Source organism: Triticum aestivum, chromosome 2A (assembly GCF_018294505.1).
Source record: "Triticum aestivum cultivar Chinese Spring chromosome 2A, IWGSC CS RefSeq v2.1, whole genome shotgun sequence".
Taxonomy (NCBI): domain Eukaryota; kingdom Viridiplantae; phylum Streptophyta; class Magnoliopsida; order Poales; family Poaceae; genus Triticum; species Triticum aestivum.
In genome coordinates, this window is record NC_057797.1 from 200,207,011 (window position 1) to 200,218,668 (window position 11,658).

Consider the following 11,658-nt stretch of genomic DNA (forward strand, 5'->3'; position numbering starts at 1 on the left):
CATGCACGGCCTCCTGGCAGAAAGTATTCCTTTGTGCCAACTGTCATTTTTTACCATTACTTGGTGAGCCTGCTTGAACAAGCCTCTGGAAAATACATTTCCACCGTGTGGCACACGTCAAAGTTACATGCGGGCCCGCCCCTATGAGTTTTGGTGCAATTTACAAATGGGGATATTTTGTGTCACTAGGTTATTAAGGGTTATTATAGCAATATTTTGTATTCTTTCTATGATGGATGCATTTTATTGATTCAAAATGAAGAATCAAGAGGATACAAGCAAAATGAGCACATACCCAGCTCTGCACGGCTAAGATGCACACGGTCAACATGAACGCATACACATAACGACAAAAAAACAATCACAATGGTGATCAACAAAACTACAACAACGATCATCGACATCAACCATCTGCTGACAACACAAGGACAACGAGAAATATTCTTCAACAACAACGCCTCCCAGAAGAGAATGACGCTCAAGCGCAACCGTCCTAGGATCCAAACACCAAGGGTCAGAACTGTGCAGATCTAGTCTGAGCAACCTCGAGCAATGCCTTTAATAAGGCAACGACACAAACCACCAATGCCAGGCATGCCCAACTAGGGTATAACCTAGGTTTTCAACCTTGATCTCGAAAACTGGGTGCTTAAGAAGCACCACCAAATTGAAGTCATCATGTGCTCTCACCACCATTTTTTTGCAATCCCAACTACTACGTGTGTGCACGATCGAGTTGTGATATGACATGCAAGTGGTGACCATGCTCGCACAAGCAGACCATCAAGTTGTGAGAAGAGCCAGTTACCACCAAAGCCTCAGAACGACGAAGGTCGCATGTGATGAAGATTTACGAGGGAGGAAGGTCAGTCCCGCCGCCAAAGCCTGAATTCGAAATGCTTTGACAATCACACACCATCCTCGCGGGTGACAATCAGTGGAAAATTGCATCAGATGCCCACTATGCGCCGCCTCTTGCCCCACTGTCCTCACATGTGGCGACAGAATCAATCGGTTAACATATTAAGGAGAATCCATTTTGCTCATATGAAAGATGAAGACCCTTCGGGCCAACGATAACCGTCACCCAATTAACGCCGCCACAACAGCCCGCTTGTCTGAGCGAAGGTCCGCACACGGAAGAGGCGGACGGCTGCCGAGGACGGCCTATTGTTGTGGCACACGAACCTGCAGACATGAATGTAGTCACCGGTGCGTCGTTGCCGGAGGCCATTGGGAAAGGCCTAAAAAGACCATCATTGTCGCTATGCAGCCACACTCACAACTTTTAGTAGCCGCCCGGAGATCGAATGTCGCCGCCGAAGACTATCAGAGCGGCGACCTCCTCAACAGTGCCATCATCGACCTATGTTGAGACTTATGCCCGGCTACTGGTTTCTAGGAGCGGGGAGGGAAAGGGAGGATGGAGAAGTAGGGTTTGTGTTAGGAGGCGGCAAGCGGAAGGTATCTTATCTCCACATTGTTTCCTTTATGGACAGAAAACATTTGCCCCATTTTTAGTGCGTTCACATTTGTTTGCGTGTAGCAAGCAATCCTATGAAGTTTAAACAAACAATTAATCACAACCCACTCCACGTAAAATTTGTCCCATGTAGAAAAGGCTGATTGACGATGATCTCTGGCACTCTTTGGACACCCCCCGCAATAAAAAGGCACTCTTTGGACACGCCCTTTGAGATAAGCACTCCATTTCCCATCATTAGTTTAGTTAAGAGCTGCAAGCTCCCGTAGCGGCTCCTCATCAGCGACGTGAATCACCTTGTCCTCGATCAAAGATACCAGTCTATCAAGGACTAACGAGTTTTGTCGCTGGTGCAGTCTTGTTGAGTCTCAAACAATGTGAACCCGGCGCTTCGCAGCCCCTTCCGTTCCACAATTCTAACCACTTTTTAAGTGTAGTCGCACTCGCACCACGCCTAATGAACCCTACTTTTAGTTATTAAAGCTGGTTAGCCTGCCTAATTAAATCCCATTCAAAACCATGCGGCCCAAATGCCTTCCCCACGCGCCCCTCGCGCGCCCGCGCGCTTGATATATAACCACGCGCCCGAGGAAGAAGCAACCTCTTTATCCATTACAGACCTCTTCTCCCCCGACCCCCTTCGCCACTAGGGAGCCAAGGCAGGATCCGCTCGACCCCAGCCGCCATTGATGGCTCGTGCCACCTCCGCAGCGCTGGCGCTGCTCATCTTCCTCCTCTGCCGGCACGCCCACGCTGACGCGGCCACGACGCTGTCGCAAGGGCAGTCGCTGGCGGGCAACGACAAGCTCCTATCGGCCAACGGCGCCTTCTCGCTCTCCTTCTTCTCGCCGCGCGGCGGCGACGGCTCGCGGGTGTACCTGGGCGTCATGTTCGCCAGGGCCGCGGAGCCGACCGTGCCGTGGGTGGCCAACCGCGACGCGCCGGTGCGCGCCGCGGCCCCGTCCTACTCCGCCACCGTCACCGACTCCGGGGACCTCCGGGTGCTGGAGGGGGAGCGCGTCGTGTGGCGGACCAACACGACCTCGTCGGCGGGGAACTTCACGCTGACGATCCAGGACACGGGGAACCTCGTGCTCGCCGGCGGCGGCGGCGCGCAGGCGGTGCACCTGTGGCAGAGCTTCGACCACCCGGCGGACACCTTCCTCCCCGGGATGAACATTACGCTGGCCCGGCGAAACGGCGCCGTCGTCAGGCAGACGCTGTTCCGGTCGTGGAGGAGCCCCGACGACCCGGCCCCCGGCAACTTCACGCTCGGGCAGGACCCGCTGGGCTCGGCGCAGCTCTTCATATGGCGCCGGAGCGAGGACGGCAGGGACGTGACGCACTGGAGGTCCGGGCAGTGGGCCAAGGGTAGCTTCGTGGGCATCCCGTACCGGCCGCTCAACCTCTACGGCTTCCAGCTCTCCGGCGACCCGTCCCAGACCAACGGCCTGTTCTACACCTTCCAGCGCTTCAACTCCTCGCAGTACAGGTTCGTGCTCCAGCCCAACGGCACCGAGACGTGCTACCAGCTCGTGGACGCCACCGGCGCCTGGGAGGTCGTCTGGTCGCAGCCGACGCTGCCGTGCCAGGCCTACAACACGTGCGGCCCGAACGCCGAGTGCTCCGCCGCCGACCACTGCTCCTGCCTCAAAGGTTAAACTCCGAACTGCATTCTGACGTGCTGCATTACGCGCCAATCCCCATGGATCGTTCAACTCGTTGGTGCAAATTTGCAGGTTTCGAGCCGAAATCCGAAGCGGAGTACAGCAACGGGGTGTGGACGCAGGGGTGCGTGAGGAGCAGCCAGCTGACGTGCAGCGAGAGGAACGTGAGCATGAGCGGCGGCGACGGGTTCGCCGTCCTCACCGGCGTGAAGCTGCCGGACCTGGCGGCGTGGGAGTCGGCGGTCATCAGCGCGGACGCGTGCAGGCAGTGGTGCCTGGCCAACTGCACGTGCAACGCGTACAGCTACAGCGGCGGCACCGGGTGCCTGACCTGGGCCCGGGAGCTGGTGGACGTCTACCAGTTCCCCGCCGGACAGTTCCCCAACGGACAAGGATTTGACCTGCACATCAAGGGCCCGGCTTCTCTATTAGGTAAGCTTATTATCAATGTTGATAATTTGTTAACATTTGAACTTCTAAATTGAGTTTACAAAACTGCAGTTAGGAAACTTCTCGGTTGTTGAGGAAATGCTGATAAACGCTTATACTGTAGAAGCTGTTGTTTTTGTTGTGTGCTTGTGGCAAGACTTGCACGACTGACTTGGCTTGCTACACCCCAAAAATCTAAACCACTGAATTAGAAGTAAACAATGACATTTTTGGTCCTTGTCAACGAGGAACGCGACTTCAGACGTGTTGATAATAATTCTAAATAGGAACAAAACTGTGTGGATGCATGCACAGTGGTTGGGGTCTCCTCTGCCCTGTGTAGTCAGTCCACGGAATAAAATTCACCGGAACATGTAGCCCAGTAGGAGATGGTTGCCAACTTGGACCAGTAAACAGTTAACGTCAAGGGTGAAAACTAACCAGGCTGCTCTGCCTTTCAGATGACTTTCGCCCTCCATTTCGTATGCTTTTATCAGCTGTAGTTCGGTAATAACGCATTAAGGCAGCTAAAAGGGTTAGTACTCTGAATATTCCAAGCCCTGCAAGAAGAAGGAAACGAATATAACTTGTGAACATATGCAAGCTGACTTTTGAGGGTGTGTTTGGATCTTTCAGTCGGCTTAAAAGATTTTCCGGAAAACGACGTATGCTGAATGTTTTCACCAACTTGCACATTTCCATGAAAATGACCTAACATGGTCGGATCTTTCATTATCTTGGGGTATGGATGAACCCGGTCGTGAGGTGGATAGTTTAGTTAGGCTCTGTCGCGAATAATAATATATTGCAAGTAGCACAAATGGAACATGTGGAATAAACCAAGCTTCGTTTGACCATGCAGGCCAACATGTCTGACCATATTTGGTGGTTTTTATATTGACCTGATCTGAATGCACGTGTGGCTCTACCAGATTACACGCCCGCAGTTTGCAACTTGATGTGACCTCCATCAATCATTAAAGTTTTCTTCTGATGCGATAGGGTAGATTCATAGATAGTACTGTTCCATAATCCTTTGCCACTGCAGATGAAAATGACCCGTTGACAATTGGACATGGCTGATGATAGTTTTGACTGTATTTTTTACCTGGGCAGATTCAGGCTCCAAACGAAGGACAAGGATTATCATTAGCGTAGTAATCGTCCTGGCGGTTGTACTGGCCGCATGCGGCTTTCTCCTGTGGAAATGCAGAAGAAGAATCACAGGTGCGGATCTCAAGATTTCTGCAATTTGCAGGCAATTATTTTTTCTTGTAGTACATGGCAGGCTAATTTGGTTCGTCTTATCTCGTGCAGAGAAACTCGGCGTCCGTGGCGGGAAAAAGAGGACGGGAGCCGCACTGATGCTGCGCCCTTCCACGATGAAAGCCAAGCACGACTTCTCAGGGCCGAAGCAGCCCGATCAGGAGGTGGCGGAGAACGGCGACGGCTGCGAGCTGCCGATGTTCACCCTGGAGACCCTGGCGGCGGCCACCGGCGGCTTCAGCGAGGCCAACAAGCTCGGGGAAGGAGGGTTCGGCCTCGTGTACAAGGGCAGCCTCCCAGGCGGCGAGGAGGTGGCGGTGAAGCGGCTGTCCAGGAGCTCCGGGCAGGGGTGCCAGGAGTTCAAGAACGAGGTGACACTCATCTCCGAGCTGCAGCACCGCAACCTGGTCAGGATCCTGGGCTGCTGCATCCATGGCCACGAGAAGATGCTGGTCTACGAGTACATGCCCAACAAGAGCCTCGACGCCTTCCTCTTCGGTATGCACACGCGCCGTCTATCTCATTGATGTAGTGTTTGCTTTCTTGGGCCAACTCTGACGATGTGCTGATCGGGTCAGATCCGGCGAGGCGGGGGCTGCTGGACTGGAAGACGAGGCTGCACATCATCGAAGGGATCGCGCGGGGGCTGCTGTACCTCCACCGGGACTCGAGGCTCCGCGTGGTGCACCGCGACCTCAAGGCCAGCAACATCCTCCTGGACCACGAGATGAACCCCAAGATATCCGACTTCGGCATGGCCAGGATCTTCGGCGGCGATAAGAACCAGGAGAACACCAACCGCGTCGTCGGCACACTGTGAGTACCATTGCTTGCAGAAACCAACAATGGCAGAAGAATGTTGAATTTTTTGCTGAAATTTTGGTACGACCATGTGTCACCAGAGGCTACATGTCGCCGGAGTACGCGATGGAGGGCCTGTTCTCGGTGAGGTCCGACGTGTACAGCTTCGGCATCCTCATCCTGGAGATCATCACCGGCCAGAAGAACAGCAGCTTCCACAACATGGAGGGCTCGCTCAACATCGTAGGCTACGTAAGCGTCTCACACCGATTCTCATCAGCAACGTATCATCACTGTCCCGGTTCTTCTTCTTCTTCTCTGAGACAGAGTGAGCTTTGTTGCTGACCTGCTTTGGTCTCGGGCGCAGGCGTGGCAGATGTGGAACTCGGACAAGGGGGAGCAGCTGATCGACCCGTTGATCCGGGCATCGAGCTCGGCGTCGGCGTCGCGCGAGGCGCTTCGGTGCGTCCACATGGCGCTGCTGTGCGTGCAGGACCACGCCGGAGACCGGCCGGACATCCCGTACGTGGTGCTGGCGCTGGGCAGCGACAGCTCCGTGCTGCCGATGCCCAGGCCGCCCACCTTCACGCTGCAGTGCACGTCCTCGGACAGGGACAGGTTCAGGGGGAAGGCCGGCGACGAGTCCTACTCCGCCTGCGACCTCACCGTCACCATGCTTCAAGGGAGGTAGTCGTCGATGCTGGGTAGGGACATGTCGTGTGAAACTTGTGCCGGGAGATTCCGCTGCTTGTAGAGACTGTTTCCGTTTGCTCTCTGTACATGGCGCAAATTTTGTAACACTGTGTTCTTTGGCAGGCTTAAAACTAGTCTAGTCGATCGGCATGGCAACAGCCAACTGTACATATGACAGGCTCAGGGAGTCATCAGTCTGTTAATCTGTTTGCATTTTCTTTTGAATATAGTCGAGGTATTCAATTCACAGCGAGGTGCTTAAAAGGCATATCAGCTATGTGCTGCTGCCATGTTTTAATTTCAAATAGAACAATTGTAAATGCGCGTGGTGGGCAAGATCCACTGTCCCGAGTCATCCCCTACGATGTACCCCCTCCGTTCCAAAATAAATGACCCAATTTTATACTAACTCCCGGTTAAGAGAGATATATTCCGGTCCGGACACCAGCCCAATCTAGCTTCTTCGCCTTTTCGCTAGAGCCACAAAGCCGACGCCATTCTTGGCAGTACTCATAATGGGGTGCAACCCCTCAAACCTAATTGAACTCAAAACCTCTTGGCTCCTATACTAAGTAGAAGTGCATGCCTTAGCCAATGTAACCAAAAGACCGATCTAATAAAAGAGACAGTGCAATACATTTACGTCAACACATTGAAATGATATCTTCAATATTGAAGGGAAAACCTCCAGTATTCCAGATGAGCATTGGCTTCCGGGCTTCTCGGGTGAACGCCCTCCAAACAAAGTCGATATTATTCTTCGCCCTTTACCTTTTTGCCTAGGTCCTTTTTTGGTCCTTAGACCCCGGCCTTCCTTTTTTAGGGCTTATTTGTCTATGTCTCCTTGGCGCCGCAGCCCGCGGATCCGTTGACAAAGACATGGAGTTTCTCATCGCCTTGGATACCACTAACGAGAATGAGACCCACGCTAAACGCGAACCAGGACGACGATGACACCCACAATGGGGTCGAGGTTGACGACGACGCCCATGACGAGGACAAGGTCGGCGATGAGGAGGAGGAGGATGACCGGACTGCTATCTCAAAGGACGGCGACGACAACATCAAAACAAGGGAGCAACCATTTCAGATTTCTAACACAATCAATCTTAGGATCAAGAAAGAAGAACAATCAAAGCAAACCCATTTACATCAGCTACCAAATTTAAACATAAAGCCCAATTCAGATTTCTATTACAATCAACAGTTACCAATTTTGGAGAAGACAACATCTACCAAATTTAAACAAGATGGGATACAATGGATCCCCTTGTTTCAAACCCTTACCACTGACAATATAAGGCCCATTTGCATCATTAAGTCTGACAATAGGAGCTCTGTGAGAGGGCACTCCAGATCTAGTGGATTCATTTATTCCCAAAACCCTAGAAGTTTGTATTCCCACACAGGAATTCCTTGCTAACTCAATCATTTGCTTTCTCGTAGTCTGACTTATGAACAACACCGCTATCACACTTTATAAGATACCCCCCTCCCATAAACCGAGCTGGTCAGGAGAGATTAGTCTACCAGAAAAAACTTCTATTAGTGATTCCTTTGTTAAAATAATTCACACAGCAATTGCTCAAGCTAATAGGCCTACAATCTTTCATTTCATTAACATTAGGCACTTTAGGGATAAGTGTAACAACCAAAAAAAATTAAGCTACGAATATCCAACTTGCGAAGTTCAAAACCCTTAACTAAAGGCCCCGAAATCATCTTTGGTGAGATCCTGATAAGTGTGGTAGAAAAGGAAAAGGAAGCCATTAGTTCCAAGGCCCCGTGGCATATGATCCCATAACAACTTATTTAATCTCCTCCTTGGAAAATATTTTTTTGTAAAATATCATTTTCGTTGTCAATAACTAAATCACTCTTAGGAAAAAAAATGATCACCCAAACGTACCTCAAGTTTAGGTTCAGCTTCTTGTAAAAATCTAGTCCTTAAACAAGAAAGCCCAATTAGTATTAATCAAGCCAGAAGACTTGTCCTTAGATTCTCTAGCAAGATAAAATTCCCTGAAAAGAGAGTGGGATAAGTAAGTAAACTTAGGATTTCATGTAATTTAGCAAAATATTCCATTATGTATTTTGCATAAGCAGTGCCATACACTGTCACAAGTTGCCAAACAAAACCATCTTATTTGTTTCTAATAGTAGTTATAACATGATAAGTTCTGTTAATGCACCCAATAACCTCAAACAAATCAACTTTGAAACCTACTAAAATCACCAGTAGTGTTCTGAGTAGGAAAAATATGCCAAGAAAATTTAATGCAACTACTAATGATAGATAGGAAACTATCATAAATCTTCTCTCTCTCTTAATCATTTGAAAACCAATAAAATTTGGTTTAAACTTAGAAAATAGATCACACAGAAACAGTGTTTATCATTTTGGTCCAGACCTCTAATGTTCCAAAAAATCTCTATCGTGATATTTAAAGGATTTCAATATACATCTGATGTAAGGTTTTTAGCGCTAAAACCGGCACCCTCAGGTACGTCAGATCTCGATCAAAACGCATGCGAATTACTCGTTGCACCATGACAAATTTTCTGATAAGTTTCTACACTACGTGGCAGTTTTCACTTTAGAACCCTGTTCAAGAATTCATCCGATTAACCAGTTAACTTGCCGATTAATCCCTACTCATAGGGTCACCGAGTAGCCGATTACCCGATAAATTGTCTGATTAATTAATTAAATGGCCGATTAACTTGCCGATTAGCCTATTAATCCCCTACTCACTAGCCGACCGAGCAGCTACCTGTTAACGATTTCCTCAACAATGCTTTAGAACATGGAAAAAATTTATACAACAACATGACAAATTTATCAGATTTTGCATGGTAAATATGAAGCGTTCGCTGGGAAATGCTAAAATATGACGTCAGATTTTTATCATTTAGGTATTTGAAAGGATGTGTTGAACCAGAAGTTCTATTTTAAGAAGATATCTTCTAGGATCCCCCCCTTTTCTATATTAGTAGTAGAGAAAAAATTATTAACTCTCTGCTCAGGGCCTTTTTGATTCTAATGATTTTCACACAAATTTTAATGGATTGGAATCCTTAGGAGTTTTTCCTACGTTGGTAGTTTGATTCGTTGGATCAAATCTTATAGAGAATATCCCTTTGTTGGCTATCTGTACTGGACTTGTGTAACGTTCCCACCATCACACTACAGTAATCCCTTCTGATCAATGCCAAGTCATCTTGATTTAAAAAGCTTAATTATATTGGATTAATATCTCATTTCAAATTCCTTCTCGGAATCCAATTCGAATTCAAAGTGAAAATTTCAAGTTGCACAAAGTTGCTGGAAAAATGTTCATCATTTAGCAAATATTCCAAAACAATTTATTGTTAAGGGAAATCCACTTCACTACAATGCTAAGGTGGACAGAAGCAACTATTACAGAGCAAATCAGCATTTAAAAATGCTTTCCCAGTTAGGAAAATTCCAAATGGATTCAAATAAATCCCAAGCTTATGGTGGCAGTGCACCACTTCCCCTAGTATTTGTTTTCACCAGTGGCACATTTTTGCAAAAGGTAATTATTGAAAAAGAAAATGTAAAAGGCTATTGTTAAATGAAAACAGAAAAGTTTTCATAAGAAAAAGAAGAGGTGAGAGAGAGGGAGAGCCCCTGCCCCACTTGGGTTTCGGCCCACCCGGACCAACCGGCCCAACCCACCAGGCCTGATAGCACTACGGTTTGGATATTTGATCCGAGGGGCCTCTGGCCTGATAGCACTAACCATCACGTGGGCATAGTATGGGCGTTCTGCATCGTATACATCAGCCGAAGCTTAATAGACGTCAGCGACTGAGCGGCGCGCGCCGAGTTGGACTGCGTAAGATCCTGCCTTGTTGAAGGAGGTAGCTAGGTCTGCTCACCGGCCGCGTACGCAACGTGCAGGAGTTCCCGGGGAGATGGCCCATGACCCCTGGGGGCATAGGTTTAGTCCGGCGTGCTGGCCTCTCTATTAAGCCTAGGTAGGGTTGCGGTGTATTGTTTGGCCGAGGCTGGGCATGACCCAGGAAAGTGTGTCCGTCCAGAGTTAATCGAGCGTGGTGGGTAAGTTGGTGCACCCCTGCAGGGAAGAAAACATCTATCGATAGCCTGTCCTACAGTAACAGACACTTGGAGTTGTATCCCGATCGATACAACTAGAACTGGATACTCGTGATGAGAACTGGATGGTAATGTGTTTTGGAATGTGTTGACACTTGGATAGTGTGGCTATGGGATTGCTTTCTCGCAGGGAGTCGAGAAAGGATCTCTGGCCAAGGTTGAAAACATCACTGCTACTTTACTTTATGCTACTCTACTCCCTCCTGTTGCTGCAAGATGGTGGTTTCCAGAAGATGCTAGTCTTCGATAGGCTAGGCTTTCCCCTTCCCTTCTGGCATTCTACAGTTTAGTCCACAGATACAACCCATTCCTTTGATACAGATGCATACTTAGTTTATATCTGATGTAAGTCTTGCGAGTACTTTGGATGAGTACTCACGGTTGCTTTGCTACTTCTTTTCCCCCATACCCGTTTGTTTCGACCAGATGACAGATCCCAGGAGCCAGACGACGCCATTGATGACTACTACTACCCGGAGGATGCCTACTACTACGTGAAGACCGCTGACGACTAGGAGTCGTTAAGAGGCTCCTAGGCAGGAGGCCTTGCCTTTTCGATCATTGTTGCTTTTGTGCTAGCCTTCTTAAGGCAATCTTGTTTAACTCATGTCTGTACTCAGATATTGTTGCTTCCGCTGACTCTTGTGTATTCGAGCCCTCGAGGCCCCTGACTTGTAATATAAAGCTTGTATTATTTTAATTTGTGTCTAGAGTTGTGTTGTGATATCTTCCCGTGAGTCCTTGATCTTGATCGTACACATTTGCGTGTATGATTAGTGTACGATTGAATCGAGGGCGTCACAAGTTGGTATCAGAGCCGACTGCCTGTAGGAATCCCCCTTCCACACTCCTTGGCCGAAGTCGAGTCTAGACATTACAAAACTTTTCACTAACATGGCTGTGTGCCTTACGGGCCCACGTCGCCATTTGGGTGGTATTAGGATCTTTTATTCCCCGTCTATACTCTGGGACTCCGATCTCTCTCCTATTCGGGTTAAAATGGTTTTACTAAATCTAACTTTAGGTTCTCAATAATACTTTCTCCCAGAGAGCCCCTCATTCCAGATGATCGCCTGCTACACCAGAAGATTCCGAAGATACTCTCTGATGTTCTCTCAAGACTTTGTGCCCGTTGCTTTTGTAATTCCCTACCACTAAAATATCCTTATGGATAA

General features: G+C 48.7%; 1 protein-coding gene across 1 annotated transcript; it reads left to right on the top strand.

Moving 5' to 3' along the window:
• The first annotated feature begins 2,096 nt into the window (after positions 1–2,096).
• Positions 2,097–6,588, top strand: LOC123188330 (G-type lectin S-receptor-like serine/threonine-protein kinase B120). Its single transcript, XM_044600381.1, has 7 exons — positions 2,097–3,139; positions 3,223–3,582; positions 4,696–4,806; positions 4,897–5,343; positions 5,424–5,661; positions 5,748–5,898; positions 6,014–6,588. The coding sequence occupies exons 1-7, from the start codon at positions 2,173–2,175 to the stop codon at positions 6,335–6,337; spliced, it is 2,598 nt and encodes an 865-aa protein (XP_044456316.1). The 5' UTR covers positions 2,097–2,172; the 3' UTR covers positions 6,338–6,588.
• The last annotated feature ends 5,070 nt before the right edge of the window (positions 6,589–11,658 follow it).